At 40.7% G+C, this 27,277-nt stretch overlaps 1 protein-coding gene across 5 annotated transcripts in view; it reads right to left on the bottom strand.

Moving 5' to 3' along the window:
• PKHD1L1 (PKHD1 like 1) overlaps positions 1 to 27,277 on the bottom strand; it is a 193,822-nt gene that overhangs the window by 476 nt on the left and 166,069 nt on the right. Inside the window, exons 77-78 of one of the 5 annotated variants that reach the window (XM_042254383.2) lie at positions 24,373 to 24,614; positions 971 to 3,043 (exon numbers count right to left, since the gene is read on the bottom strand). In XM_042254383.2, the coding sequence (XP_042110317.1) occupies positions 24,373 to 24,614 (242 nt within the window). In that variant the 3' untranslated portion in view covers positions 971 to 3,043. Of the gene's footprint in view, positions 1 to 970; positions 6,438 to 13,096; positions 13,304 to 14,595; positions 16,308 to 24,372; positions 24,615 to 27,277 lie in introns of those variants that run through there. The other 4 variants (XM_060393473.1, XM_027973098.2, XM_042254384.2 and 1 more) reach the window with 4 other exon arrangements.

Below are 27,277 nucleotides of genomic sequence, written 5' to 3' on the forward strand. Positions count from 1 at the left end.
ATAATTTGAGGTCTTGCTTGGGGACCACTCTTGGGAGTGTGCAGTTTGAAGTCCTGTCCTCTGCCCAAGTCTTGGATGAGGTAGGGACAGGAACCACCAAATGTCGAGTGAGAGGAGCATAAGGGATAGAACCTGATATGTGAGATATCTCTTTTTGGATTGCCTCTCTTTCATGTGTGCGTGCATGTGAAGTCACGTCAGTCATTTCTGACTCTTTGTGACCCTATGGACCTTAGGCTGCCAGGCTCCTCTGACCCTGGGATTCTCCAGGCAAGAATACTAGAGTGGGTTGCCATGGCCCCCTCCAGGGCATCTTCCCAACCCAGAGATGGAACCCAAGTTTCTTATGTCTCCTACATTGGCAGGCAGGTTCTTTACCACTAGCACCACCTTAGAAGCCCTCTCTTTCATGGAGTACAGCTAACTCTACTTACTCTGTGTCAGGACCATTTTGCCCACTTTAAGGCTTCTGATTTGCCTCCTCAGTTCCCAATCACCAGCTTGATTTTTTCATTCTTTCAGCTTCCAACACACCACTTAGTCTCCCAATTCAAAGCCTGGGTAGGCTTCCTTATTCTGAGCTCTCCAGGTTCTGAGTCGTGTCTTGACAACTGATCTCTCATCCTGCCTGGGAGGTAGGGCAGACCGTGCATACACAGTGTAAGGCCTCCAGATCTTCCCCAGCTCAGTTCCCTGACTTTTCATTAAAGGGATGGTTTTTCCTCAAGCACAATCTTAGACCCATTGTCCTGATAATTGTGTGCTCAGTCGCTCAGTCCTGTCCGACTTTTTGAGACCCCATATCCCACTAGGCTCCTCTGTCCATGGGATTTTCCAGGCAAGAATACTGAAGTGGGTTGCCATTTCCTACTCCAGGGGATCTTCCTGATCCAGGGATTGAGTCTGTGTCTCTTGCACTTCCTGCATTGGCAGGCAGATTCTTTACCACTGTGCCACCTGGAAAGCACGGTTCTGACATTAATGAGTTTTTATTGATGAGCAGCTGTTCACAGTTGAATACAGATCATAAAGTCACATTCACTTTTTGATCAAGCAAAACAAAACCTTACAGCGTATAGAGTGACAGTTTTGAACAGATACAAAAAGCAAAGAATTATCTGGGGATAATTCTAATGGATTGATCTACTGATATTTCTGTCTACAGAATTTTGCTTGCTTTCAAAATGGTACATTTTACTATTATGGAAAACCATAATTTATTTTTTAATATCTAAAATTACCATTGCTTAATAGAGAAATCAAAAACCCTGAAGCAGCTTTTTAATTTCTTTTTTATTAAAAGAAAATTAACATTCTGTGAAACATTTAAATAAATATTTTTCATCATAGTTATTTCTATAGCATAGCTTCAATTAGTAGTAATTTTTATTGTTGAATACAGGAACACCCAAGGTTTAAGAATAATTAAGAGTTTACCAGGTCCCTTCAGAAGATGTCTGGATAGGAATGGAGAGAAATAATTTATTAGATTAGAAATAATCTAATCATAGATTAGAAATAAATTCATATTAAAAAATGGCATGAACTCTTCACTCATATTTCAGTAGAGAGGTTCAGCCATGTAATACCCCTTGGCGCTGTCCATATTGTTATTAGAGCTATAATATAGTTCAGCTTTATTATGAGTTATGTAGACCTGATTTGAGCCATTCTGGCGATCTAATGCCATCTATGATTTCTAATGATAAATATGTTGAGATTCATTCAACCAATATAACTTTACAGTTTATAATACAATTTATCTTGCATGTGAATTGAAAACTGAAAAATTAAATAGGGAAGTCACTAGTTAAGACTTAGTGTTTTCACTGTCGTGGGCCTAGGCTTGATTCCTGGTCCAGGAACTATGATCTTGCAAGCTGCGTAGCACAGCCAAAAGAAAAAAAAAAGAAAGCAATAGACATTGTGGCTTTGATCTTGAACAAATTTGAGCCTTTTCTGCAAAATTAGGTTAATAATTCCTGCCTTATGGATTTCTTTTGCAAAATATGGGACATAATGTACACAGAAATGTGTTGGAAACAAAGCAATAAAATCAATGAAAGCTTTTAGGTGTACAAGTTTATCCTCTTCAAGTCCCTAGAATCTTCTTTTAGCTCACAACAAGGACTAAGTCCTTCCAAGTGTCAGGTTAGTGTATGGTCCTCAGTTCTGTCTTGTCACAACAAAGATTTGGAGTGTCGGACATTAAAGCCCTCTGCGTGTCACAGCTCTCAGGTCTTGAACAGACCATGTTATAGCTCTTAGACAAATCAGCGTTACAGCTCTGTGTTACAGCTCTATTTTATTTAGAAAATAGCAGGGAAATCCATCTTCGAGGCATGAGGGCATGTCGACCCAAAGATGAAAAGAGAATAGCGTTCCAGTGCGCGGGAGAGAGGGAGAGAGACCCCCGGCCCTTTGGCTCCTCTTTTTATATGTTTTTTCTTCTCTCTGGACCTGCCCTATGTAACCTAGGCTAGCCAGGAGAGTTTGTTCTACCTGAGGTCCTCACTGCAGTCCTCAGACCTTCCTTTGTTCTGTTTTCATGGGCTTTTCCCTTCCTTATCTTTTAGCCACTGCCATTCTGGACTGTTTCCTATTCCAACTACCTAACACAAGGAACACAGAGATGAATTTTCTGTCAACAGCAACCAGAACTAGACATATTTATCAGTAATGTGTTACAAAGGTGAAAAGAGGAGGAAACACTCAGCTTTGAAGCTAAGCTCTGAGTTCATCCCCCACCTCCTTTGCCGCCTTAGCTTTAAAGACATGGGGTGAAAGAGCAGCTGTTAGAACAAAAACACCTTCAACCCTACTCTTCCCTCTCTGGTCTTTTCCTTATTACTCATGGTATTTTTTCTTCATAATAGCATCCATTGCCACATTTTGTCCATTTTTTCTTCTCAGTGTCTATTATCTATTATCTTAGCATACCAGGATTATGATAATGATCTTCGATCTTCTACTTTAGCTTGGTGCTTCACTGCACGATTAATACAAATATTTTTCAAGCACATACTTCTTCATGCTAATGCTCCTGTTCAAAATAAAGAGAGAGTTGCTGTTGTCCATCAATTCAAATTCACCTTAGGAGGGATAAGTGTCTTGACTTTTGCTTTTTAATTTCTTAATTTCAAACTGCTGCTCTTAGACCTTTCTCTGACTACCTCTGGCCCTTTAAAATATTAGACATATCAATACTTCTTGTTAAAGGGACTTGTTTGTATATGACACACATTTCATACAGTGAAAAATAATCACCTCCTCACAATGGAATATGTATTATTTGCTCTAATTTTTATGTGAAATTAAACATTTTATAGGTGAGAATTTAATCCATATTATCATCATCCTAGAACTTCCTAGTATAAATAACTTAATTTGTTTTCCCTCTTTCTAGGAAGGATTTACATGTATAAAGGATTGAGAGGGTAACAGGCAGAAAGGCCAGGGGTCTCCAAATGGAGGAAATAATCTGCAAGTGTCAGACATTTTTATCTCTCTCTTAAGCGGCAGGAGGAAACAAACTAGTGATACATTTTTTTTTCCCTTCTCTATACAAATTTAAAAAAGAGGTTTCTCTTAAGATACTGTGTTGTCATAATGACACCTGGTCCCACCTGAAGTTAACTATTCTCAAACCTGGAGTTAACCAATGTATTTTTCTTATGGAAATATTTGTCTTAAACTGTGTTAATATACTATGCTTTTACCCCAGACTGTAATGGCTCAGAACCTACTTGACAAACCATTGTGTTATACTCAGACATTGTTCCCCTAATCTATGTAAAAGAAACTATGCACATGGTAATCTGTCCTTCTACAAGATTCAAGTCAATCATTTTATGGCCTGAGATGACTCATCTGGTGCCAAGATTATCCCAAAATACATCTTATGGATGAGGGGCCTGGTGCCATTCTGAGTTTTAAGACATTCCTTTATTTCATTAACAAACTACTAGTGACTATATAACATCCAGCTGAAGACTAGCAGGGGGGTACTCTTCCTGCCCCCTTCTGATGCCTATGTCAGAAGCTTTCTCTATCTTCTTTATACTTTAATAAAACTTTATTACACAAAAGCTCTGAGCAATCAAGCCTTGTCTCTGGCCCCAGATTGAATTCTTCTCCTCCAGAGGCTGAGAATCCCGGCGTCTTTTCATGGTTCAGCAGCAAACTTTCAGGACTATCTGATTAAATACATAAATTATTCTGAAGAAAAATGAAAGGAAAATACTCTTGCCACATAGCCAGACACGCTCAAGTATCTTGCCCAAAAGGAATCATCTTTTTCTGCTCATAGGCACAGGACACATTACCATGGTAACCGTAACTAGTGGTCTCTAACTGGATGTGAATTTTATACAATTATTTGAAATACTTAGGCATCAAGTCACGATAAAGTGCAATTTCTGTAATATATATTTTGGTATGCCTGGAAAATCCCATGGACGGAGGAGCCTGGTAGGCTGCAGTCCATGGGTTCGCTAAGAGTTGGATAGGACTGAGCATCTTCACTTTCACTTTCATGCATTGGAGAAGGAAATGGCAACCCACTCCAGTACTCTTGCCTGGAGAATCCCAGGGATGGCAGAGCCTGGTGGGCTGCTGTCTATGGGGTCGCACAGAGTCGGACATGACTGAAGCGACTTAGCAGCAGCAGCAGCAGCAGGATGTTTTTTATCTCAAAAATTTTATTGAGGAAAAGTTTCATCATACTGTCTATTTATTTGCTTAACTAAACAGCTTACTCAACACTTACCATGGGCACCGTGTGTGCTAAGCATGTTAGAGGAGTTGAAAGTACCTTAACTGAGAGTAATTTCTCTAGTAAAATCAGTTTGTCATGGGGTAAACAGAATACCTGGAAAGACCGTTTTCCCTAAGAGCTTTTTTAATTTTAGTAAGATCTGATCATAATAAATAGATTGGTATATCAGAGCCTGCAAGTAATGTGGGAAAAGGTTTGTAGCTGGGCAGACTGCCCACAGTATCCAGGTACCCACTGTAACCCCAGACAGCAGGCTCCTTCTTTTTGGTCTCAAACATGCTGTCTGCGGCTACTTTCAGGGAAGGCAAAGTCAGGGGAGATAAATCTTTATGTTTCTTTCAATGGAGCTTGGACACGTCCTTTCAGCTAGTGCCAACCTGAGGAAACTGAAAATGCCTACTAATGAGAATGGAAGAAGGTTGTGACCCTCCAGTGGTTTTCCCAAACCAAATACACCATAGATTCAGATCAAGGGCTAAGCATCTCAGTTTTAGAGGATACACATAATAATTTCAAAAATGTATGTGTTGGGGCATCCCTGACGGCTCAGTGGTAAAGAATCTGCCTGCTGATGCAGGAGACACGGGTTCAATCCCTGGTCCAGGAAGATCCCACATGTCTCAGAGCAACTGAGCCTGTGTGCCACAGCTGCTGAGCCTGTGCTCTAGAGCCCAAGGGCTGTAACTACTGAAGTCCTCGAGCCGGTGGTCTGCAACAAGAGAAACCACTGCAACGAAAAGCTCACGTACCTCTCAGGTAGAGTGTAACTCCCACTCTCCACAAGTAGAGAAAGCCCACGCAGCAGCAAGACCAATACAACCCCAAATAAATAAAGTAAAATTATTTGAAAAAAAAATGACATGTGATGATCTCAAATAATTATCTCAAAGTAAAAAGGTTAAAAATATATGTGCAATTTGAAACAATTTCTTTGCCCTGGCATTGTCCCTGCCTACCTTCCCCTGTAGGGAGGATGCATTCCCTATTTTCTTGTTCTGCTAATATTTTGCCTGATGAAAGCAGGAGATGTATCAATTAGGACTGGGTCTCTGGTCAAGTAGCAATGCAACCCTGAAAGAGCAAAGGCTCTTTTGTCAGGGACCCAACCTCTTTCCAGCTCAGTTCTCTACACCTTCCCCAAAGGGGCTGGTGTTTGCCCTCCTGGTCCAAGGAGGCAACCTGCTCCATGCAGCAGGAAAAACAGGAAAGGCTGGAGAAAGGCAAAGGAATACATCACAGCCATCTTTTAAGGTAAGTTTCTAGAATACGCCACAAGATTACTTCTGTTTTCATAACTCACCATACACAAGTTGCTCACTCTTCACTGCACTCACTGATGAGAAACAGTCCCTTCTTCATGGCCCTGTTCCCGGCCAATGACTCTAACAATTAATACTCGCATTGTATTTTACATGCTAGGCACTGTTCTGGTGTAATAAGAAGCCTAATGGGCCAGCGATTGACATAATATAGGCAACATTACAGTCGGAACAATAATAGGAGTGGCCATCTGTTACTGAGAGCTTACTACCTGTTGGGCATTGTGTTAAATGCCTTATCTATGATGTAATCAGTACTCAGATTGGTCCACATCGCAAAGTAGATATTTTCCGTATTTTACAGGTGAAGAAACTGAAGATAAAGGAGACGAAGAATTTGCCTGAGGGCACACAGGTGGTAAAACATAAACCTACAATTTGAACGAGAATTTGGACCTAAATATGTTTTTCTAAAAACTCTCTTCATAGTGAAACACTTTCTCCTACTTGGAGAAAAGTGGGAGGTAATTAAATGTTGGAGCTGGGATCTGGAGTTAGATTTGAATCTCAGCTTTACTGTTAAAAGCTCTGTGAACTGGGACATTTGATTTAATCTTTTAGGTTTTGTTTCCTCATCCGGAAAAAGGGATAATAACTTCATAGTAAAAATGTAAGGAAAGCATCCATGTAGAATACTCAGTGTAGTAAGGATGTGGTGAATCTCTAACAATTATTATTAGTAGTAGCAGTAGTAGCATTTTAGACAGCACTCTTTAGGATAAAGTGAACAAGAGGTAAAATTAGATATATTACCCAGAAATCACCGCAATGATCAAAAGGTGATAGAACTTAGAAGAGTAGGGACAGTTGTACAAGAATAAATGTTTCACTTATTATCAGAAATACAGGAAGATATTCTTCAGTTCAGTTCAGTTCAGTTCAGTCGCTCAATCGTGTCTGACTCTTTGCGACCCCATGAATCTCAGGACACCAGGCTTCCCTGTCCATCCCCAACTCCCGGAGTTCACTCAGATTCACGTCCATCGAGTCAGTGATGCCATCCAGCCATCTCATCCTCTGTCGTCCCCTTCTCCTCCTGCCCCCAATCCCTCCAGCATCAAAGTCTTTTCCATTGAGTCAACTCTTCGCATGAGGTGGCCAAAGTATTGGAGTTTCAGCTTTAGCATCATTCCTTCCAAAGCAATCCAAGGGCTGATCTCCTTCAGAATGGACTGGTTGGATCTCCTTGCAGTCCAAGGGACTCTCAAGAGTCTTCTCCAACACCACAGTTCAAAAGCATCAATTCTTTGGCGCTCAGCCTTCTTCACAGTCCAACTCTCACATCCATACATTACCACTAAAACCATAGCCTTGAGTAGACGGACCTTAGTCGGCAAAATAATGTCTCTGCTTTTGAATATGCTATCTAGGTTGGTTGTAACTTTTCTTCCAAGGAGTAAGCATCTTTTAATTTCGTGGCTGCAGTCACCATCTGCAGTGATTTTGGAGCCCCCCAAAATAAAGTCTGACACTGTTTCCACTGTTTCCCATCTATTTGCCATGAAGTGATGGGACCAGATGCCATGATCTTCGTTTTCTGAATGTTGGGCTTTAAGCCAACTTTTTCGCTCTCCTCTTTCAGTTTCATCCAGAGGCTTTTTAGTTCCTCTTCACTTTCTGCCATAAGGGTGGTGTTATCTGCATATCTGAGGTTATTGATATTTATTACCTCCTTATTCTCCGTTCCTTACATTGACCAAGATGGGAACATCATATCGATTTAATTTATGAATTTTTCAGATCCTGAAGAAACAATGCTAATAATATACAAAGTATTTTTTAATGACTTGTTCAACAGCTAAGTAGCCACTTTTTACATTAAAAAGTATTTTTAAAAATTTAAACACAAATTTGTAAGGCAGAATTATTCAGAGAAACTTTTTTTTTTTTTTAAGTAGCTGGCTTATGAATGAAGGCTATGTGAAGCCATATTGCCCATGGATTTTTAGCAATTAAGCATTTAAAAAAGTCTTAGTTAAAACTGCAATTTTTCTGGTACAAATTTAACTAATATGCAGAGTACATCATGAGAAATGCTGGGCTAGAAGAAGCACAAGCTGGAATCAAGATTGCTGGGAGAGATATCAATAACCTCAGATATGCAGATGACACCACCCTTATGGCAGAAAGTGAAGAGGAACTAAAAGCCTCTGGATGAAAGTGAAAGAGGAGAGTGAAAAAGTTGGCTTAAAGCCCAACATTCAGAAAATGAAGATCATGGCATCTGGTCCCATCACTTCATGGCAAATAGATGGCAAAACAGTGGAAATAGTGTCAGACTTTACTTTTGGGGGCTCCAAAATCACTGCAGATGGTGACTGCAGCCATGAAATTAAAAGACGCTTACTCCTTGGAAGGAACATTATGACCAACCTAGATAGCATATTCAAAAGCAGAGACGTTATTTTGCCAACAAAGGTCCGTCTAGTCAAGGCTATGGTTTTCCAGTAGTCATGTATGGATGTGAGAGTTGGACTGTGAAGAAAGCTGAAGGCCGAAGAATTGATGCTTTTGAACTGTGGTGTTAGAGAAGACTCTTGAGAGTCCCTTGGACTGCAAGGAGATCCAACCAGTCCATTCTAAAGGAGATCAGTCCTGGGTGTTCTTTGGAAGGAATGATGCTGAGGCTGAAACTCCAGTACTATGGCCACCTCATGTGAAGAGTTGATTCATTGGAAAAGACTCCGATGCTGGGAGGGATTGGGGGCAGGAGGAGAAGGGGACAACAGAGGATGAGATGGCTGGATGGCATCACCTACTCGATGGATGTGAGTTTGAGTGAACTCCGGGAGTTGATGATGGACAGGGAGGCCTGGCATGCAGCAATTCATGGGGTCGCAGAGTCGGACATGACCGAATGACTGAACTGACTGACTGACTATAATAACTGTTGGAGTAGGAAATGGCAACCTACTCTAGTATTCTTTCCAGGAAAATTCCATGGACAGAAGAGCCTGGCAGGCTACGGTTAATGGGGTCGCAAAGAGATGGACATGACTGAGCAACTGAGCACGTACTCACTATAATCATATTAGGAAATTTTTAAAAGCAAACAGCTAGAAACCTAGAGAAATTAAATCAGAAACTTGTAAACAAAGTCTGTGGCTAAGAAGCAAATTTTTAGAAATTCCCTTTACTCTCAAATGATTTGTCTAGAGAAATCCAGTCCTCTTAAAACTGAGTTCCCCTGAGATTATGGTTAATACTTCTATCCCAAACTTTTTCCCCTTTCTTGTCCTACCTCTGTTCCCCTCAGGATTGAGGAGTATCAGAGAAAGAGGAGGGAGGCACTGAAATCAAGCAGAACCCTGTGGAGTCTTCCCAGGTATAAATGTCCCTTCATATCCCCCATTATCTTAATGATAAGAATAGTAGAGTCACAAGACTCCTCATCCCTCCTGAAGGAATATATAAAGCTATCTGATGCATATCTATGAGTTGCTCAGTAAAAACTAAGTCACCCCCACCCAGTGGAGGAGGATGACTGAATGCTATCCAGAAGCGCGCAGACCCCAGGCTGGAGCCAGAGGGTTGATGACAGAGATTCCTGAAACATCACTCTGTTACTTCACCACCAGCCAATGAGTCAGAATGTCCATGAGCTGATGAAGCATCCTGAGACCCTGTTATCTTCATCCTAATTATCTTCCCTAACCCTTGTTTAAAAGCCACTGGGGAGTTCTGAGCTGCCCTTTCTCTTTGCTTGCCGCCCTGCAAAGAAACCCTTACTTTGTTGCAAATACCCTCTGTTCGAGTTTGGCTTTCTATGCCACAGGCCCATGAGCCCTTGCTCTGTTACATTAGAAAAGTTCTTTATTGAAAACCTATGGAAATTAAAAAAAAAAAAAATCCAGTGGACTGAATACAGCTTGAGGTAAGGAAAGCCTACAGAGAGTAATCAATTTTGTGGCTTTCACAGTGTTTAGCTGTGAAGATTTCTGCATCTCTTCCAGAAGCCAAATGTAGGAATTTGTTCCTTAGATGTCACAATTGTAGTTCTTGGAGTTTAGTTTTCCAAGCAAAAGAAAGTGTTGTGAAATGGAGAGTAAATTGGATTTTCATTAGGAAATCTGGTTTTTAAGTCTTTCTTGTTAGTCTCTCTCTCTCCTCCTCATTTTAATGGTAGAGTTTTCTCACCCCTCTGGGGTTGGAACTGAGGGAATTATTAGCGTCTTCAGTTAACGAGTGGTGTGGTCTCATCAATGCTCTCGGGACATGAAAGCTGTTCCTCATGGAGTGGACTGGTGCTCCAGTAACATCAGATGGCTTCTTCTTCTTTTTTTAATTGGGGCATACTTGCTTTACAATGTTATGTTAGTTTCTGCTATACGGCGAAGTGAATCAGCCATGTGTATACGTATTTGTTGTTGTTTAGTCTCTCAGTCATCATGTCCAACTCTTTTGTGACCCATATACTGTAGCCTGCCAGGCTCCTCTGTCCATGGGATTTTCCAGGTAAGAATACTGGAGTGGGTTGCCATTTCTTCCTCCAGAGGATCTTCCCGACCCAGGGACTGAACTCCCAAGTCTCCGCATATCCTTCATAGCAAGTGGATTCTTTATTGCTGAGCCACCAGTATCCCTTCCCTTTTGGACTTCACTCCCACCCCCTTACCCCACCTCTCTAGGTCATCAACAGACCACAGAGCTGAGCTCCCAGCGCTGAACTAGCTATCTGTTTTACACATGGCGGTGCCCATATGACAGATGGCTTCTGGATGTTCCCGAGCTCTGTGCTGCGTCCATACACTGAACAGTGAGTCTGCATCTACCAGTGTCCGACATCTCATAAGACGGCAAACAGAAATGCTGAGTAAGGAAGAGCCTTACTACCTCCAGGGAACTCGCTGTCTAGTAGCGTTTCAGCCTTCATTCTCCCCCCGACACTTTCTGTCAGAACGCTCCTACTTGGCTATCTCATGTTTATCTCACCACTTATTTCAGGCATCATCGTTTCCTGGAATCTGTCCCTCATCCATCTCCATCCTCACAAGATGCCCTCCCTCCAGCCCGTGCCCCTCCACTGTACCCCTCTAGCACCGTACGTCTCTCTTGTGTACCATGTTACACCTCTGTGTATTGTATATCACCTTTTCTGCTACTATTTCCCCAACTACCTTGCAGACTCTTGGAAGGTTGAAGACAGCATCTTATTCCTTGTAGTTTTCTCACTAGAATGCCTGTTATTGAGTAAATGTATACAAAGTAAATATATACAAAGATATCTGGATTTATTACATGGTAACATTCAGAAAACTAAGATCATGGCATCTGGTCCCATCATTTCATGGGAAATAGATGGGGAAACAGTAGAAACAGTGTCAGACTTTATTTTGGGGGGCTCCAAAATCACTGCAGATGGTGATTGCAGCCAGAGCTTCCCTGGGGGCTCAGAGGTTAAAGCGTCTGCCTCCAATGAGGGAGACCCGGGTTTGATCCCTGGGTAGGGAAGATCCCCTGGAGAAGGAAATGGCAATTCACTCCAGTATTCTTGCCTGGAGAATCCCCTGGACGGAGAAGCCTAGTAGGTTACAGTCCACGGGGTCACAAAGAGTTGGACACGACTGAGCGACTTCACCTACTCCTTGGAAGGAAAGTTATGACCAATCTAGATAGCATATTGAAAAGCAGAGACATTACTTGGCCAACAAAGGTCCATCTAGTCAAGGATATGGTTTTTCCAGTAGTCATGTATGGATGTGAGAGTTGGACTGTGAAGAAAGCTGAGTGCCAAAGAATTGATGCTTTTGAACTGTGGTGTTGGAGAATACTCTTGAGAGTCCCTTGGACTGCAAGGAGATCCAACCAGTCCATTCTGAAGGAGATCAGTCCTGGGATTTCTTTGGAAGGAATGATGCTGAGGCTGAAACTCCAGTACTATGGCCACCTCATGTGAAGAGTTGACTCATTGGAAAAGACTCTGATGCTGGGAGGGATTGGGGGCAGGAGGAGAAGGGGATGATAGAGGATGAGATGGCTGGATGGCATCACTGACTCGATGGACGTGAGTCTGAGTGAATACCAGGAGTTGATGATGGACAGGGAGGCCTGGCATGCTGTAATTCATGGGGTTGCAAAGAGTTGGACATGACTGAGTGACTGAACTGAACTGAACTGAACTGAAGTTAATAACTTCATGATTTAGCAAGATTAAACTTTCCATGTTTAGCAAGATTAACAACGACCTGGGGCAAGTATTCTAGGAAAAGGTATCCTGTAGAAAGAGCTCTGGGACTCACTGGATTCTCCCAGCTGTTTCATATGCTTCCTGAGTGTCACGTGCTGGAAGGTGATTTGTGAATGTCACTTCTTGCTCTCGACATGGCCACAAAGCCTTGATTAGAGTTATTCTTCTAAATTGAGCATTTCCTTTAGACTTTTCTGAGTAGAAAGTGCAATTTTTATAGTATGAGAGCTTTTGGTTAACTTAGCTATGGCAATTTGTGGTTTTTTTGCACTCTCTAATTTTATCTCTTGAAAATAAGTATCTTTTTTGGTGTAATCTTGGGTTGCAGGAGGTCGCATTCTTCATAGTGACAGTTTTGAGTGGGAAGTTTGAGTTTTGAGTTTGGATTTGTTCAAACAAAGGACACTGGAAAAGCTCTTCTTAGAAGACTGGCTGGGGTGGCAGACTCAGAAATCTAGGATACTCTAGAATTCCTGGGATTTCTGTGGATCTGAAAAATAGCAACTTTGACTGGGGGCGGGGGGAAAGGTTTAAAACAATTTCCTTTCCCCCAAAATCCTTAGAAATTAAAATGGCTTAGATCATCGGAAAGTAGAGTCTTATGAGGATAGAGAAAAACAGATCCCTTGGTACAATATAAAAATTCAGAATGCTTTCAATCTGATCTAGAGAAATTGAGTCAAAACTGGACAGCTCTTTCAACTCTTTAAAGGATTTTATGATCTGTTGGGACAGCAACTTGGAGGTGGTATATCTACTTACAAATCAAATATTTCTAAAAGTTTTAAAAATGAAATAACATACAAACACAAGGAAGCAAAAGAAATTTATATTTTGAAGAAAGTTGATTTTTGTAATTAAAGCTAAGTAATACATTTTATATATTATAAAAAATATTTTTAGCATATTTTCATGAAAACATTACACTTTTTATTGGTGTGTAACAAAACAGTTCCTAAATAAGCAGTTTCTGTATTTGTGTTTTCAACCTGTTCTTCAGAATAGCATTTCAGTTGCTTCCTGAAAAGCAAAAACAATACAAACATGTTTTAAGAACATATAGTGTGATTTTAAAATATGTTTAATTAATTTTAACTTTCTTACTATTTCATGGAACGGTTAATAACACAAAAATCAGTATTTCAGAGTTTACCAATTTAAGTTGCTCTTGTGCGGAACTGTGGAGAGAGAACAGTGGTCCTTATATATTGTAGTTTTCACATTCAAGTTTTCTAATTTTATTTAGTATAATTTCACAACTCTCTTAAAAGTAAAATGCTGTTAATTCAGAATGCAAAGTTATTAAAAAAGAAAAACAGAATTTCATCACCGGTAGCTATGATCTGAATATGTGTGCGTGCTGTGTCTGACTCTTTGCAATCCCATGGACTGTGGCCTGCCAGGCTCCACCGTCCATGGAATTTTTCAGGCAAGAATACTGGAGTGGGTGGCCATTTGGTCCTCCAGGGATCTTCCCAACCCAGGAATTGAACCCACCCAGGAATTTCTTAAGTCTCTTGCATTGGCAGGCAGGTTCTTTACCAATAGCGCCACCTGGGAAACCCCATCTGAATGGGAAAGAAAGTGAAAGTCGCTCAGTTGTGTGTCCTTGTGTGTCCAACTCTTTGCTACCCCATGAACTATACAGTCCATGGAATTCTCCAGGCCAGAATACTGGAGTAGCCTTTCCCTTCTCCAGGGAATCTTCCCAACCCAGGGATTGAACCCAGTCTCCTGCATTGCAGGTGGAATCTTTAACAGCTGAGCCACCAGGGAAGCCACACCTCAAATTTATGTTTTAAAACCTAATGTCCAATGTGATGGTATTAGGGATAGGGCTTTTGATAGGTGCTTAGGTCTTGAGGGCAGAGCTTCCATGAATGTGATTAGTATTCTTATAAGAGACTTCACAGAATTCCCCAGCCCCTTCAACCACATAAAGATACAGTGGAAGTCTGTGACCCAGAAAAGGGCCCTTATTTGACCATGCTGGCACCCTGATCTCAGACTTCTGGCCTCCAGAATTGTGAGAAATAAATTTATGTTGTTCTTAAGCCATTCAATCTTTGGTATTTTGTTATAGCAGCCAGAAAGGACGAAGACAGTGTTTAAGTCTTCTCATGTCTTAATTGAAGAATTATGGATTATTTAGTAGCAAAGGGGAAGCAGTTAACTTTTTCATCTGGGAAAAAAAAGTGCTAAAAGACACCAAGAATGTTATCATTTACCAATGACTTGACAGTAGGATTTTCTGAATTTTGTAAAATTCCAAAGTTGTAAGATACAAGTAGGGAGAAACACAGTGAAGATAATTAGGGCAAAAAATATGTTTAATGAAGAAACACAAAATGCACAAATATAATAATACTGTACAAATATAATAATAATAAGTAGTACTTATACTTTATATTTTAATGCTTCTTGGAAGAAAGAAATGAAATTTAGCAGTACCTATCACATTATTATAAAACAGACAGCAAGTTTTACTCTTACTAGAATTCTAGGGACCAGAAAACTGGCATTAAAATACAATAACTTGTGTGCTGCTCTTTACCTTTGATCCCTCAGCTCCAAACACATCCTCTCTATTATCTATAAGAGGCAGGGCTGGGACTTTTCAAATTGTGCTTCTCCCTTGACAGCTGGTTTCTAATTAGTTTCTACCAGGAGGAGGGAAGAACGGATTATTTCTTCCTGAAGCCCCAGGCTCCCGTTGTTCTGCCACTCTCCCAGAAAGCCAGCCTTATTGCATCCCTTCATCCTGACTGTTTTTTTTATTTTAAATTTAGTCTTGGCTTTTAGTACTGAAATACTTCATTCTCCTTCTAAATTATTCAGTCCAATTCAGTTCAGTCATTCAGTCGTGTCTGACTCTTTGCAACTTCATGGACTGCAGCGTGCCAGGCCTCCCTGTCCATCACCAACTCCTGGAGTTTACTCAAACTCATGTCCATTGAGTTGGTGATGCCATCCAACCATCTCAATCTCTGTTGTCCCCTTCTCCCACCTTCGATCTTTCCCAGCATCAGGGTCTGCTGAATTGAGTCAGTTCTTTGCATCTGGTGGCCAAAGTCTTGGAGATTCAGTTTCAGCATCAGTCCTTCCAAAGAATATTCAGGATTGATTTCCTTTAGCATGGACTGGTTGATCTCCTTGCAGTCCAAGGGACTCTCAAGAGTCTTCTCCAACACCACAGTTCAAAATCATCAATTCTTTGGCGCTCAGCTTTCTTTATAGTCCAACTCTCACATTCATACATGATTACTGGAAGAACCATAGCTTTCACTAGATGGACCTTTGTTGGCCAAGTAATGCCTCTGCTTTTTAATATGCTGTCTCGGTTGGTCATAACTTCCAAGGAGCAAGTGTCTTTTAATTTCATGGCTGCAGTCACCATCTGCAGTGACTTTGGAGACCAAAACAATAAAGTCTGTCACTGTTTCCACTGTTTCCCCATCTATTTGCCATGAAGTGATGGGATCAGATGCCATGATCTTAGTTTTCTGAATGCTGAGCTTTAAGTCAACGTTTTCACTCCTCTCCTCTTTCACTGTCATCAAGAGGCTTTTTAGTTTTTCTTCGCTTTCTGCCATAAGGGTGGTGTCATCTGCATATCTGAGGTTATTGATATTTCTCCCAGCAATCTTGATTCCAGCTTGTGCTTCATCCAGCCCAGCGTTTTTCATGATGTACTCTGCATATAAGTTAAATAAGCACGGTAACAATATACAGCCTTGATGTACTCCTTTTCCTATATGGAACCAGTTGGTTGTTCCAGGTCCAGTTCTAACTGTTGCTTCTTGATCTGTATACAGATTTCTCAGGAGGCAGGTCAAGTGGTCTGGTATTCCCATCTCTTGAAGAATTTTCCACAGTTTGTTGTGATCCACACAGTCAAAGGCTTTGGCATAGTCAATAAAGCAGGAATAGATGTTTTTCTGGAACTCTTGCTTTCTCGATGATCCAACAGATGTTGGTAATTTGATCGCTGGTTCCTCTTTCTTTTTAAATCCAGCTTGAACATCTGAAAGTTCAAGGTTCATATACTGTTGAAGCCTGGCTTGGAGAATTTTGAGCATTACTTTGCTAGCAGGTGAGATGAATGCAATGTGCTATAGTTTGAGTATTCTTTGGCATTGCCTTTCTTTGTGACTGGAATGAAAACTGACTTTTTCCAGTCCTGTGGTCACCACTGAGTTTTCCAAATTTGCTGGCATATTGAGTGCAGCACTTTCACAGCATCATCTTTTAGGATTTGAAACAGTTCAACTGTAATTCCATCACTACCACTAGCTTTGTTCGCAGTGATGCTTTCTAAAGCCCATTTGACTTCACATTCCAGGATGTCTGGCTCTAGGTGAGTGATCACACCATCATGATTATCTGGGTCATGAATTTTTTTTGTATAGTTCTTCTGTGTATTCTTGCCACCTGTTCTTAATATCTTCTGCTTATGTTAGGTCCATACAACTTCTGTCCTTTATTGAGCCCATCTTTGCAGGTGTACAAACCCGAACCCAAAACAATAAAGTAAATGGCAATGGGATCATACTTATCAATAATTACCTTAAATGTAAATGGGTTGAATGCCCCAACCTAAAGGCAAAGACTGGCTGAATGGATACAAAAACAAGATCCCTATATACGCTGCCTACAAGAGACCCACCTCAAAACAAGGGACGCATACAGACTGAAAGTGAAGGGCTGGAAAAAGATATATCACGCAAATAGAGACCAAAAGAAAGCAGGAGTGGCAATACTCATATCCGATAAAATAGACTTTAAAGCAAAGGCTGTGAAAAGAGACAAAGAAGGCCACTACATAATGATCAAAGGATCAATCCAAGAAGAAGATATAACAATTATAAATATATATGCACCCAACATAGGAGCATCACAATATATAAGACAAATGCTAACAAGTATGAAAGGGGAAATCAACAATAACACAATAATAGTGGGAGATTTTAATACCCCACTCACACCTATGGACAGATCAACTAAACAGAAAATTAACAAAGAAATGCAAACTTTAAATGATACAATAGACCAGTTAGACCTAATTGATATCTATAGGACATTTCACCCCAAAACAATGAATTTCACCTTTTTCTCAAGTGCTCACAGAACCTTCTCTAGGATAGATCACATCCTGGGCCATAAATCTAACCTTGATAAATTCAAAAAAATCAAAATCATTCCAAGCATCTTTTCTGACCATAACGCATTAAGATTAGATCTCAATTACAGAAGAAACACTATTAAAAATTCCAACATATGGAGGCTGAACAACATGCTTCTGAATAACCAACAATTCACAGAAGAAATGAAAAAAGAAATCAAAATATGCATAGAAATGAATGAAAATGAAAACACAACAACCCAAAACCTGTGGGACACTATAAAAGCAGTGCTAAGAGGAAAGTTCATAGCAATACAGGCATACCTCAAGAAACAAAAAAAAAGTCAAATAAATAACCTAACTCTACACCTAAAGCAACTAGAAAAGGAAGAAATGGAGAACCCCTGAGTTAGTAGAAGGAAAGAAATCTTTAAAATTAGGGCAGAAATAAATGCAAAAGAAACAAAAGAGACCATAGCAAAAATCAACAAAGCCAAAAGCTGGTTCTTTGAAAGGATAAATAAAATTGACAAGCCATTAGCCAGACTCATCAAGAAGCAAAGAGAGAAAAATCAAATCAATAAAATTAGAAATGAAAATGGAGAGATCACAACAGACAACACAGAAATACAAAGGATCATAAGAGACTACTATCAGCAATTATATGCCAATAAAATGGACAACGTGGAAGAAATGGACAAATTCTTAGAAAAGTACAACTTTCCAAAACTGAACCAGGAAGAAATAGAAAATCTTAACAGACCCATCACAAGCACGGAAATTGAAACTGTAATCAGAAATCTTTCAGAAAACAAAAGCCCAGGTCCAGATGGCTTCACAGCTGAATTCTACCAAAAATTTAGAGAAGAGCTAACACCTATCCTACTCAAACTCTTCCAGAAAATTGCAGAGGAAGGTAAACTTCCAAACTCATTCTATGAGGCTACCATCACCCTAATACCAAAACCTGACAAAGATGCCACAAAAAAAGAAAACTGCAGGCCAATATCACTGATGAACATAGATGCAAAAATCCTCAACAAAATTCTAGCAATCAGAATCCAACAACACATTAAAAAGATCATACACCATGACCAAGTGGGCTTTATCCCAGGGATGCAAGGATTCTTTAATATCTGCAAACCAATCAATGTAATTCACCACATTAACAAATTGAAAAATAAAAGCCATATGATTATCTCAATAGATGCAGAGAAGGCCTTTGACAAAATTCAACATCCATTTATGATAAAAACTCTCCAGAAAGCAGGAATAGAAGGAACATACCTCAACATAATAAAAGCTATATATGACAAACCCACAGCAAACATTATCCTCAATGGTGAAAAATTGAAAGCATTTCCCTAAAGTCAGGAACAAGACAAGGGTGCCCACTTTCACCGCTACTATTCAACATAGTTCTGGAAGTTTTGGCCACAGCAATCAGAGCAGAAGAAGAAATAAAAGGAATCCAAATTGGAAAAGAAGAAGTAGAACTCTCACTGTTTGCAGATGACATGATCCTCTACATAGAAAACCCTAAAGACTCCACCAGAAAATTACTAGAGCTTATCAATGAATATAGTAAAGTTGCAGGATTTAAAATCAACACACAGAAATCCCTTGCATTCCTATACACTAATAATGAGAAAGTAGAAAAAGAAATTAAGAAAACAATTTCATTCACCATTGCAACGAAAAGAATAAAATACTTAGGAATATATCTACCTAAAGAAACTAAAGACCTATATATAGAAAACTATAAAACACTGATGAAAGAAATCAAAGAGGACACTAATAGATGGAGAAATATACCATGTTCATGGATTGGAAGAATCAATATAGTGAAAATGAGTATACTAGTCAAAGCAATCTACAGATTCAATGCAATCGCTATCAAGCTACCAACAGTATTTTTCACAGAACTAGAACAAATAATTTCGAGATTTGTATGGAAATACAAAATACCTCGAATAGCCAAACCAATCTTGAGAAAGAAGAACGGAACTGGAGGAATCAACCTGCCTGACTTCAGGCTCTACTACAAAGCCACAGTCATCAAGACAGTATGGTACTGGCACAAAGACAGAAACATAGATCAATGGAACAAAATAGAAAGCCCAGAGATAAATCCACACACATATGAACACCTTATCTTTGACAAAGGAGGCAAGAATATACAATGGAGAAAAGACAATCTCTTTAACAAGTGGTGCTGGGAAAACTGGTCAACCACTTATAAAAGAATGAAACTAGATCACTTTCTAACACCACACACAAAAATAAACTCAAAATGGATTAAAGATCTAAATGTAAGACCAGAAACTATAAAACTCCTAGAGGAGAACATAGGAAAAACACTGTCTGTCATAAATCACAGCAGGATCCTCTATGACCCATCTCCCAGAATACTGGAAATAAAAGCAAAAATTAACAAATGGGATCTAATTAAAATTAAAAGCTTCTGCACAACAAAGGAAAATATAAGCAAGGTGAAAAGACAGCCTTCTGAATGGGAGAAAATAATAGCAAATGAAGCAACTGACAAACAACTAATCTCAAAAATATACAAGCAACTTCTGCAGCTCAATTCCAGAAAAAGAAACGACCCAATCAAAAAATGGGCCAAAGAACTAAATAGACATTTCTCCAAAGAAGACATACAGATGGCTAACAAACACATGAAAAGATGCTCAACATTACTCATAATTAGAGAAATGAAAATCAAAACCACAATGAGGTACCACTTCACACCAGTCAGAATGGCTGCGATCCAAAAGTCTACAAGCAATAAATGCTGGAGAGGGTGTGCAGAAAAGGGAACCCTCTTACACTGTTGGTGGGAATGCAAACTATACAGTCACTATGAAGAACAGTGTGGAGATTCCTTAAAAAATTGCAAATAGAACTGCCTTATGACCCAGCAATCCCACTGCTGGGCATACACACCGAGGAAACTAGAATTGAAAGAGACACATGTACCCCAATGTTCATCGCAGCACTGTTTATAATAGCCAGGACATGGAAACAACCTAGATGTCCATCAGCAGATGAATGGATAAGAAAGCTGTGGTACATATACACAATGGAATATTACTCAGCCATTAAAAAGAATACATTTGAATCAGTTCTAATGAGATGGATGAAACTGGAGCTGATTATACAGAGTGAAATAAGTCAGAAAGAAAAACACCAATACAGTATACTAACACAGATATATGGAATTTAGAAAGATGGTAATGATGACCCTGTATGTGATCAGCAAAATAGAAACATAGATGTGTAGAGTGGACTTTTGGACTCAGAGGGAGAGGGAGAGGGTGGGATGATTTGGGAGAATGGCACTGAAACATGTATACTATCATGTAAGAAAAGAATTGCCAGTCTATGTTTGGTGCAGGATACAGGATGCTTGGGGCTGGTGCACGGAGATGATATGGGGTGGGAGGTGGAGGGGTGGTTCATGTTTCAGAACTCATGTACACCTGTGGCGGATTCATGTCAATGTATGGCAAAACCAATACAGTATTGTAAAGTAAAATAAAGTAGTAAAAAAAAAAAAAAAAGAAATGTTCCCTTGGTATCTCTAATTTTCCTGAGGAGATCTCTAGTCTTTCCCATTTTATTGTTTTCCGCTATTTCTTTGATTGTTCACTGAGGAAGGCTTTCTTATCTCTCCCTGCTGTTCTTTGGAACTCTGGATTCAAATGGGTATATCTTTCCTTTTCTCCTTTACCTTTCAGGTCTCTTCTTTTTATAGCTGTTTGTAAGGCCTCCTCAGACAACCATTTTGCCTTTTTACATTTCTTTTTCTTGGGTATGGTCTTGATCCCTGCTCTTGTACAGTGTCACGAATGTCTGTCCATAGTTCTTCAGGCACTCTGTCTATCAGATCTAATTCCTTGAATCTGTTTCTCACTTTCCCTGTATAATCATAAGGAATTTGATTTAGGTCATACCTGAATGGTCTAGTGGTTTTCCCACTTTCTTCAATTTAAGTCTGAATTTGGCAATAAGGAGTTCATGATCTGAGCCATAGTCAGCTCCCAGTTTTGTTTTTGCTGATTGTTTAGAGCTTCTCCATCTTTGGCTGCAAAGAATATAATCCATTTGATTTAGGTATTGACCATTTGGTGATGTCCATGTGTAGAGTCTTCTCTTGTGTTGTTGGAAGAGGGTGTTTGCTGTGACCAGTGCGTTCTCTTGGCAAAACTCTGTTAGTCTTTGACCTGGTTCATTCTGTACTCCAAGGCCAAATTTGCCTGTTACTCCAGGTATTTCCTATTTTTGTATTCCAGTCCCCTATAATGAAAAGGACATCTTTTTTGGGCATTAGTCCTAGAAGGTCTTATAGGTCTTCATAGAACCGTTCAGCTTCTTTAGCATTACTGATCAGGGCATAGACTCCAATTACTGTGATATTGAATGGTTTGCCTTGGAAACAAACAGAGATCATTCTCTTGTTTCTGATACTGCATTTCGGACTCTTTGTTGACTATGATGGCTACTCCATTTCTTCTAAGGGATTCTTGCCCACAGCAGTAAATATAATCATAATCTGAGTTAAATTCACCCATTCCAGTCCATTTTAGTCCACTGATTCCTAAAATTTCAATGTTCACTCTTGCCAACTCCTCTCTGACCACTTCCAATTTGCCTTGATTCATGGACCTAACATTCCAAGTTCCTATGCAATATTGTTCTTTACAGCATTAGACTTCCATTACCAGTCACATCCACAGCTGGGTGTTGTTTTTGCTCTGGCTCCATCTCTTCATTCTTTCTGGAGTTATTTCTCCACTGATCTCCAGTAGCATATGGGGCACCTACTGACCTGGGAAGGTCATCTTTCAGTGTCCTCTCTTTTTGTTTTTTCATACTGTTCATGGGGTTCACGAGGCAAGAATACTGAAGTGGTTTGCTATTCCCTTGTCCAGTGGACCACGTTTTGTCAGAACTCTCCACTATGACCTGTCCGTCTTGGATGGCCCTACATGGCATGGCTCGAGTTTCCCTGAGTTAGACAAGGCTGTGGTCCATGTGATCAGATTGGTTAGTTTTCTGTGATCCAGGTTTTCAGTCTGTCTGCCCTCTGATGGAGAAGGATAAGAGGCTTATGGAAGCTTCCTGATGGGAGAGACTGAGGAAACTAAGTCTTGTTCTGATGGGCGGGGCCAGGCTTAGTAAAATTTTTAATCCAATTTTCTGTTGATGGGTGGGGCTGTGTTCCCTTCCTTTTATTTGACTTGGGGCCAAACTATGATGGAGGTAATGAAGATAATGGCGACCTCCTTCAAAAGTTCCCATGTACACACTGCTACACTCAGTACCCCCAAACCTGCAGCAGGCCACTGCTGACCCACACCTCTGCTGGAGACTCCTGCACACTCCTGGGCAAGTCTGTGTGTCTCTTGTGGGGTCACTGCTCCTTTCTCTTGAGACCTGGTTGGCACAAGGTTCTGTTTGCACCCTCTAAGAGTCTGTTTCCCCAGTCCTGTGTAAGTTCTGGCAGCTCTATGGTGGGGTTAATGAGACCTTCTCCAAGAGGGCTTATGCCATACCCAGGCCCGCTGCATCCAAAGCCCCTGCCCCAGGCGCAGTCCACTGCTGACCTGCACCTCCACAGGAGACGCACGAACACAATTCTCTCTCGGTCTCTGTGAGGTCTCTGGGTCCTGGTGTGCAGAAGGTTTGTTTGAACCCTCTGAGCATCTCTGACCAGTATGGGGTTTTATTCTAAACACGGTTTTGTTCCTCCTACCATCTTGATGGGGATTCTCTGCCCTTGGACATGGGGTATCTCCTCACAAATTTATGGCAACATGTGGCCACAGAAAATGGTTTAGGAATGGGCATGTGACCCAAGCTGTGTTAATGACAATAACTTTGGGACTTTTGCTGAAGGTTTGTTCTTTCTGCATTAGTTGCATTAGAATGTAAACATGAAGATGCTGGTGGCATTTGTACATGAGGGTTGGGGTGGATGATGGAGAAAGAGAGTCTGGGAGTGAATCTATCACTGAGGAGAATGGAGAGGAGAGATGGAGACTCAGGTTCTGGATGATGTCATTTGAGTCTTTGGTTCTTACTCTTCCAGATCAGATTACTTCTGAGCGTCTCAGTTAAGTGAGTTCACTTTATTGTCCAAACCAACTGGAGCTGAGCTTCTGTACCTTGTAACTGAAAGAATACTGACATAACCTGAATTTCTCACTCCCCACATTCTTATACCCCATCATATAATGGAATAACATTTCCACAGGGCGGTTTTGTCTTTACATTTGAAGCTATCACTCCCTTGGATAGCAAGGAGATCAAACCAATCCATCCTAAAGGAAATCAACCCTGAATATTCACTGAAACGACTGATGCTAAAGTTAAAGCTCCAGTACTTTGGCCATCTGATGTGAAGAGCCAACTCATCGGAAAAGACTCTGATGCTTGGAAAGATTGAGGGCAGAAGGAGAAGGGGGAAACAGAGGGTGAGATGGTTGGATGGCATCACTGACTCAATAATCATGCATTTGAGCAAACTCTGGGACAGGGAAGCCTGGTGTGCAGTCCATCGGGTGGCAAAGAGTTGGACATGACTGAGCAGCTGAACAACAATAAGTATTACTAATTAAGGAGAACAAAGAAGGAAAGAAAAGTGTATGTCTCAGTTTTGAGTACCAAATTCAATTCACTAGCTGTATCAACAGAGGATGAGGTGGTTAGGTGGCATCATGGACAAAACAGACACGAGTTTCAGCAAACTCCAGGAGATGGTGAAGAACAGAGAAGCCTGGGGTGCAACAGTCCATGGGGTCACAAAGAGTCAGACATGACTGAGCAGCTGAACGACAACAACTTTCTTAATGGCTGAGACTGTCTTTGTGTTCATAGTGGTGCAATGCTGCTGTCTTTATTCAGCAAACATTTTCTAATACTTTACTATGTGGAGACAAACAGCATGTACCATGCTTACCTAGAGTATGTTCAATGTCAAAACTGCAGTCATAAACATTTCCAGGAGCAACACTCTTCCCACCAGACAGCTTATTACTGTAGTCACTATCTGGGCAGCTGTGCCCACAGTGGACGCTTTGCTGTTGCTGCTGCCACCGCTGCTACTGCCTGGGCTGGAGACAGACTGTGAAGCCAGGCTGAGAGGCTGGGACTCCACCCAAACGAACTCATCCAGGATAAATTCAATCTTAAAATTTTTTCCTAAGGGGAGAAAAAATCAGAAGTGTTTGACTTCCTCTTTTTTTTTGGATTTTATTATTATTATTTTTTTTTACTTTACAGTACTGTATTGGTTTTGCCATATATCAACATGAATCTGCCACGGGTGTACACAAGTTCCCACTCCTGAACCCCCCTCCCACCTCCCTCCCCATACCATCCCTCTGGGTTATCCCAGTGTACCAACCCCAAGCATCCTGTATCCTGCATCGAACCTAGACTGGTGATTCATTTCTTATATGATATTATACATGTTTCAATGCCATTCTCCCAAATCGTCCCACCCTCTCCCTCTCCCTCTGAGTCAAAAAGTCTGTTCTGCACATCTGCGTCTCTTTTGCTGTCTCGCATACAGGGTTATCATTACCATCTTTCTAAATTTCATATATCTGTGTTAGTATACTGTATTGGTGTTTTTCTTTCTGGCTTACTTCACTCTGTATAATTGGCTCCAGTTTCAGCCACCTCATTAGAACTGATTCAAATGTATTCTTTTTAATGGCTGAGTAATACTCCATTGTGTATATGTACCACAGCCTTCTTATCCATTCATCTGCTGATGGACATCTAGGTTGTTTCCATGTCCTGGCTATTATAAACAGTGCTGTGATGAACACTGGGGTACACGTGTCTCTTTCAATTCTAGTTTCCTTGGTGTGTATGCCCAGCAGTGGGATTGCTGGGTCATAAGGCAGTTCTATTTCCAGTTTTTTAAGGAATCTCCACACTGTTCTCCATAGTGGCTGTACTAGTTTGCATTCCCACCAACAGTGTAAGAGGGTTCCCTTTTCTGCACACCCTCTCCAGCATTTATTGCTTGTAGACTTTTGGATCGCAGCCATTCTGACTGGTGTGAAGTGGCACCTCAGGAGATTGTCCTGACCCAGGGATTGAACCTGGGTCTCCTGCACTGCCGGTGGATTCTTGACCATCTGAGCCACCAGGGAAGTTAACTATGGCACATAGAACACTTCTAACTCTGAGACCCTCTCTACGCTTGTTTATACTTCAGTTCATTTGACTTGGTTTCCAAAAGTACTTCATTAAGGGTTATATAGTATTTGTAAGTTGATGAAAACCCAGTTGGAAGTGTATTAAAACAAACAGATAATCAAAGGAAGAGGGTCTCAGAGTTAGAAGTGTTCTATGTGCCATAGTTAACTTCCCTGGTGGCTCAGATGGTCAAGAATCCACTGGCAGTGCAGGAAACCCACCAGGTTCAATCCCTGGGTCAGGAAAATCTCCTGGAGAAGGAAATGGCTACCCACTCCAGTATTCCTGCCTGGAGAATTCCATGGACAGAGGAGCCTGGTGGGCTATAGTCCATGGAGTCACAAAGAGTCACACAGGACTGAGTGACTAACACTTTCACTTCTATCTGCTCATCAGCTATAGACAGGAGGACTCTGGATAGATTTTCCTTCTGGAGCGTCAATACCTACTTCTTAGGGGTTCTCTCCTAGTGCCCAGGACTGGCTATTTGAAACAAAGGACAGTATGGAAGAGAGCTGAGGGTGCTGAGCCTTGTCTGATCATTGAACACTTGACTAAGGAGCAATGGAAAGACACTTTCTCACTTTTCTTGCATATGCTTTGTTGTTTGTATAGTTTTACAGTGGTTAATCTACAAACTGGCTAACCTATCTAAAAATCAAGAGATGATTATATTTGACCTTCCTTACTATACACAAGCAGGGAACTGAAAGCCTACACTTATGGGAAAAGAGAAAGCAAGAAATAAGGAAGAAAGGAGGGAGGAAGGGAGGGAGGGAGGGAGGAGAGAATTAGAAATAACAGATAGACACTCCAAGGGAAGATTTGAACTCTAAAGGAAAATTTACTGGATAAAAGGAGAGCACTATTTTGTTATCATGAAAAGTATCAAAATCTACATTATTGCTTCAGCACTCTAGTGATCCCAGTTACTTTGGAACACTGCCTTTGAAAGTGCTAGTATGAAGACCTTGATCCTCAGGTTGGGTCTTTGCCACTGGGCACCTTCTGAGTCCACCTTCCCAGGGAGGTGGACAACCTTGTCTCAGACGGGGTTCTTGTCAAGTGCCTCATAGCCTATCATTTAGGCTGACTGTTAGAACTAATAGGACACTCCAGGTTCTTGCCCCAGGGCACAATGTTGAGCTCATTGCCACTGGATTTCCATCAAACTCTAGGTTGAGATATTGCTGCCCAGTAGGAAGATCAAGCTTCTCTCTTTTGGAATGATTTTTGCTTTTGATATTTAGGTCTTATGAAAAAATCCAGATTATTGTTAGAATTTCTTTAACTTCTCTTACTTTATTTTGGTTTTTTAAAGAGAATTTATTTTTTGCTGTGTTGGGTTTTCATTGCTGTGGTGAGCAGGGGCAACTCTAATTGCAGTGTGAGGGTTTCTCATTGTGGTGGCTTCTCTTGTTGCAGAGCGTGGGCTCTAAAGCTCAGGATCAACAGTTGTGGTATACAGGCTTAGTTGTTCTGTGGCATGTGAAATCTTCCCGGATCAGGGATCAAACCCATCTCCTGCACTGGCACATGGATTCTTTCCCACTGAGCCACCAGGAAAGCCCTATTGTGGCTTTTATTCTGACCTTTAGTATGTGTGTGTTTGAAATAACATTGGTGAGGAGAGTGAGGGCTGAGATAAAACT

Source organism: Ovis aries, chromosome 9, assembly GCF_016772045.2.
Source record: "Ovis aries strain OAR_USU_Benz2616 breed Rambouillet chromosome 9, ARS-UI_Ramb_v3.0, whole genome shotgun sequence".
NCBI lineage: Eukaryota > Metazoa > Chordata > Mammalia > Artiodactyla > Bovidae > Ovis > Ovis aries.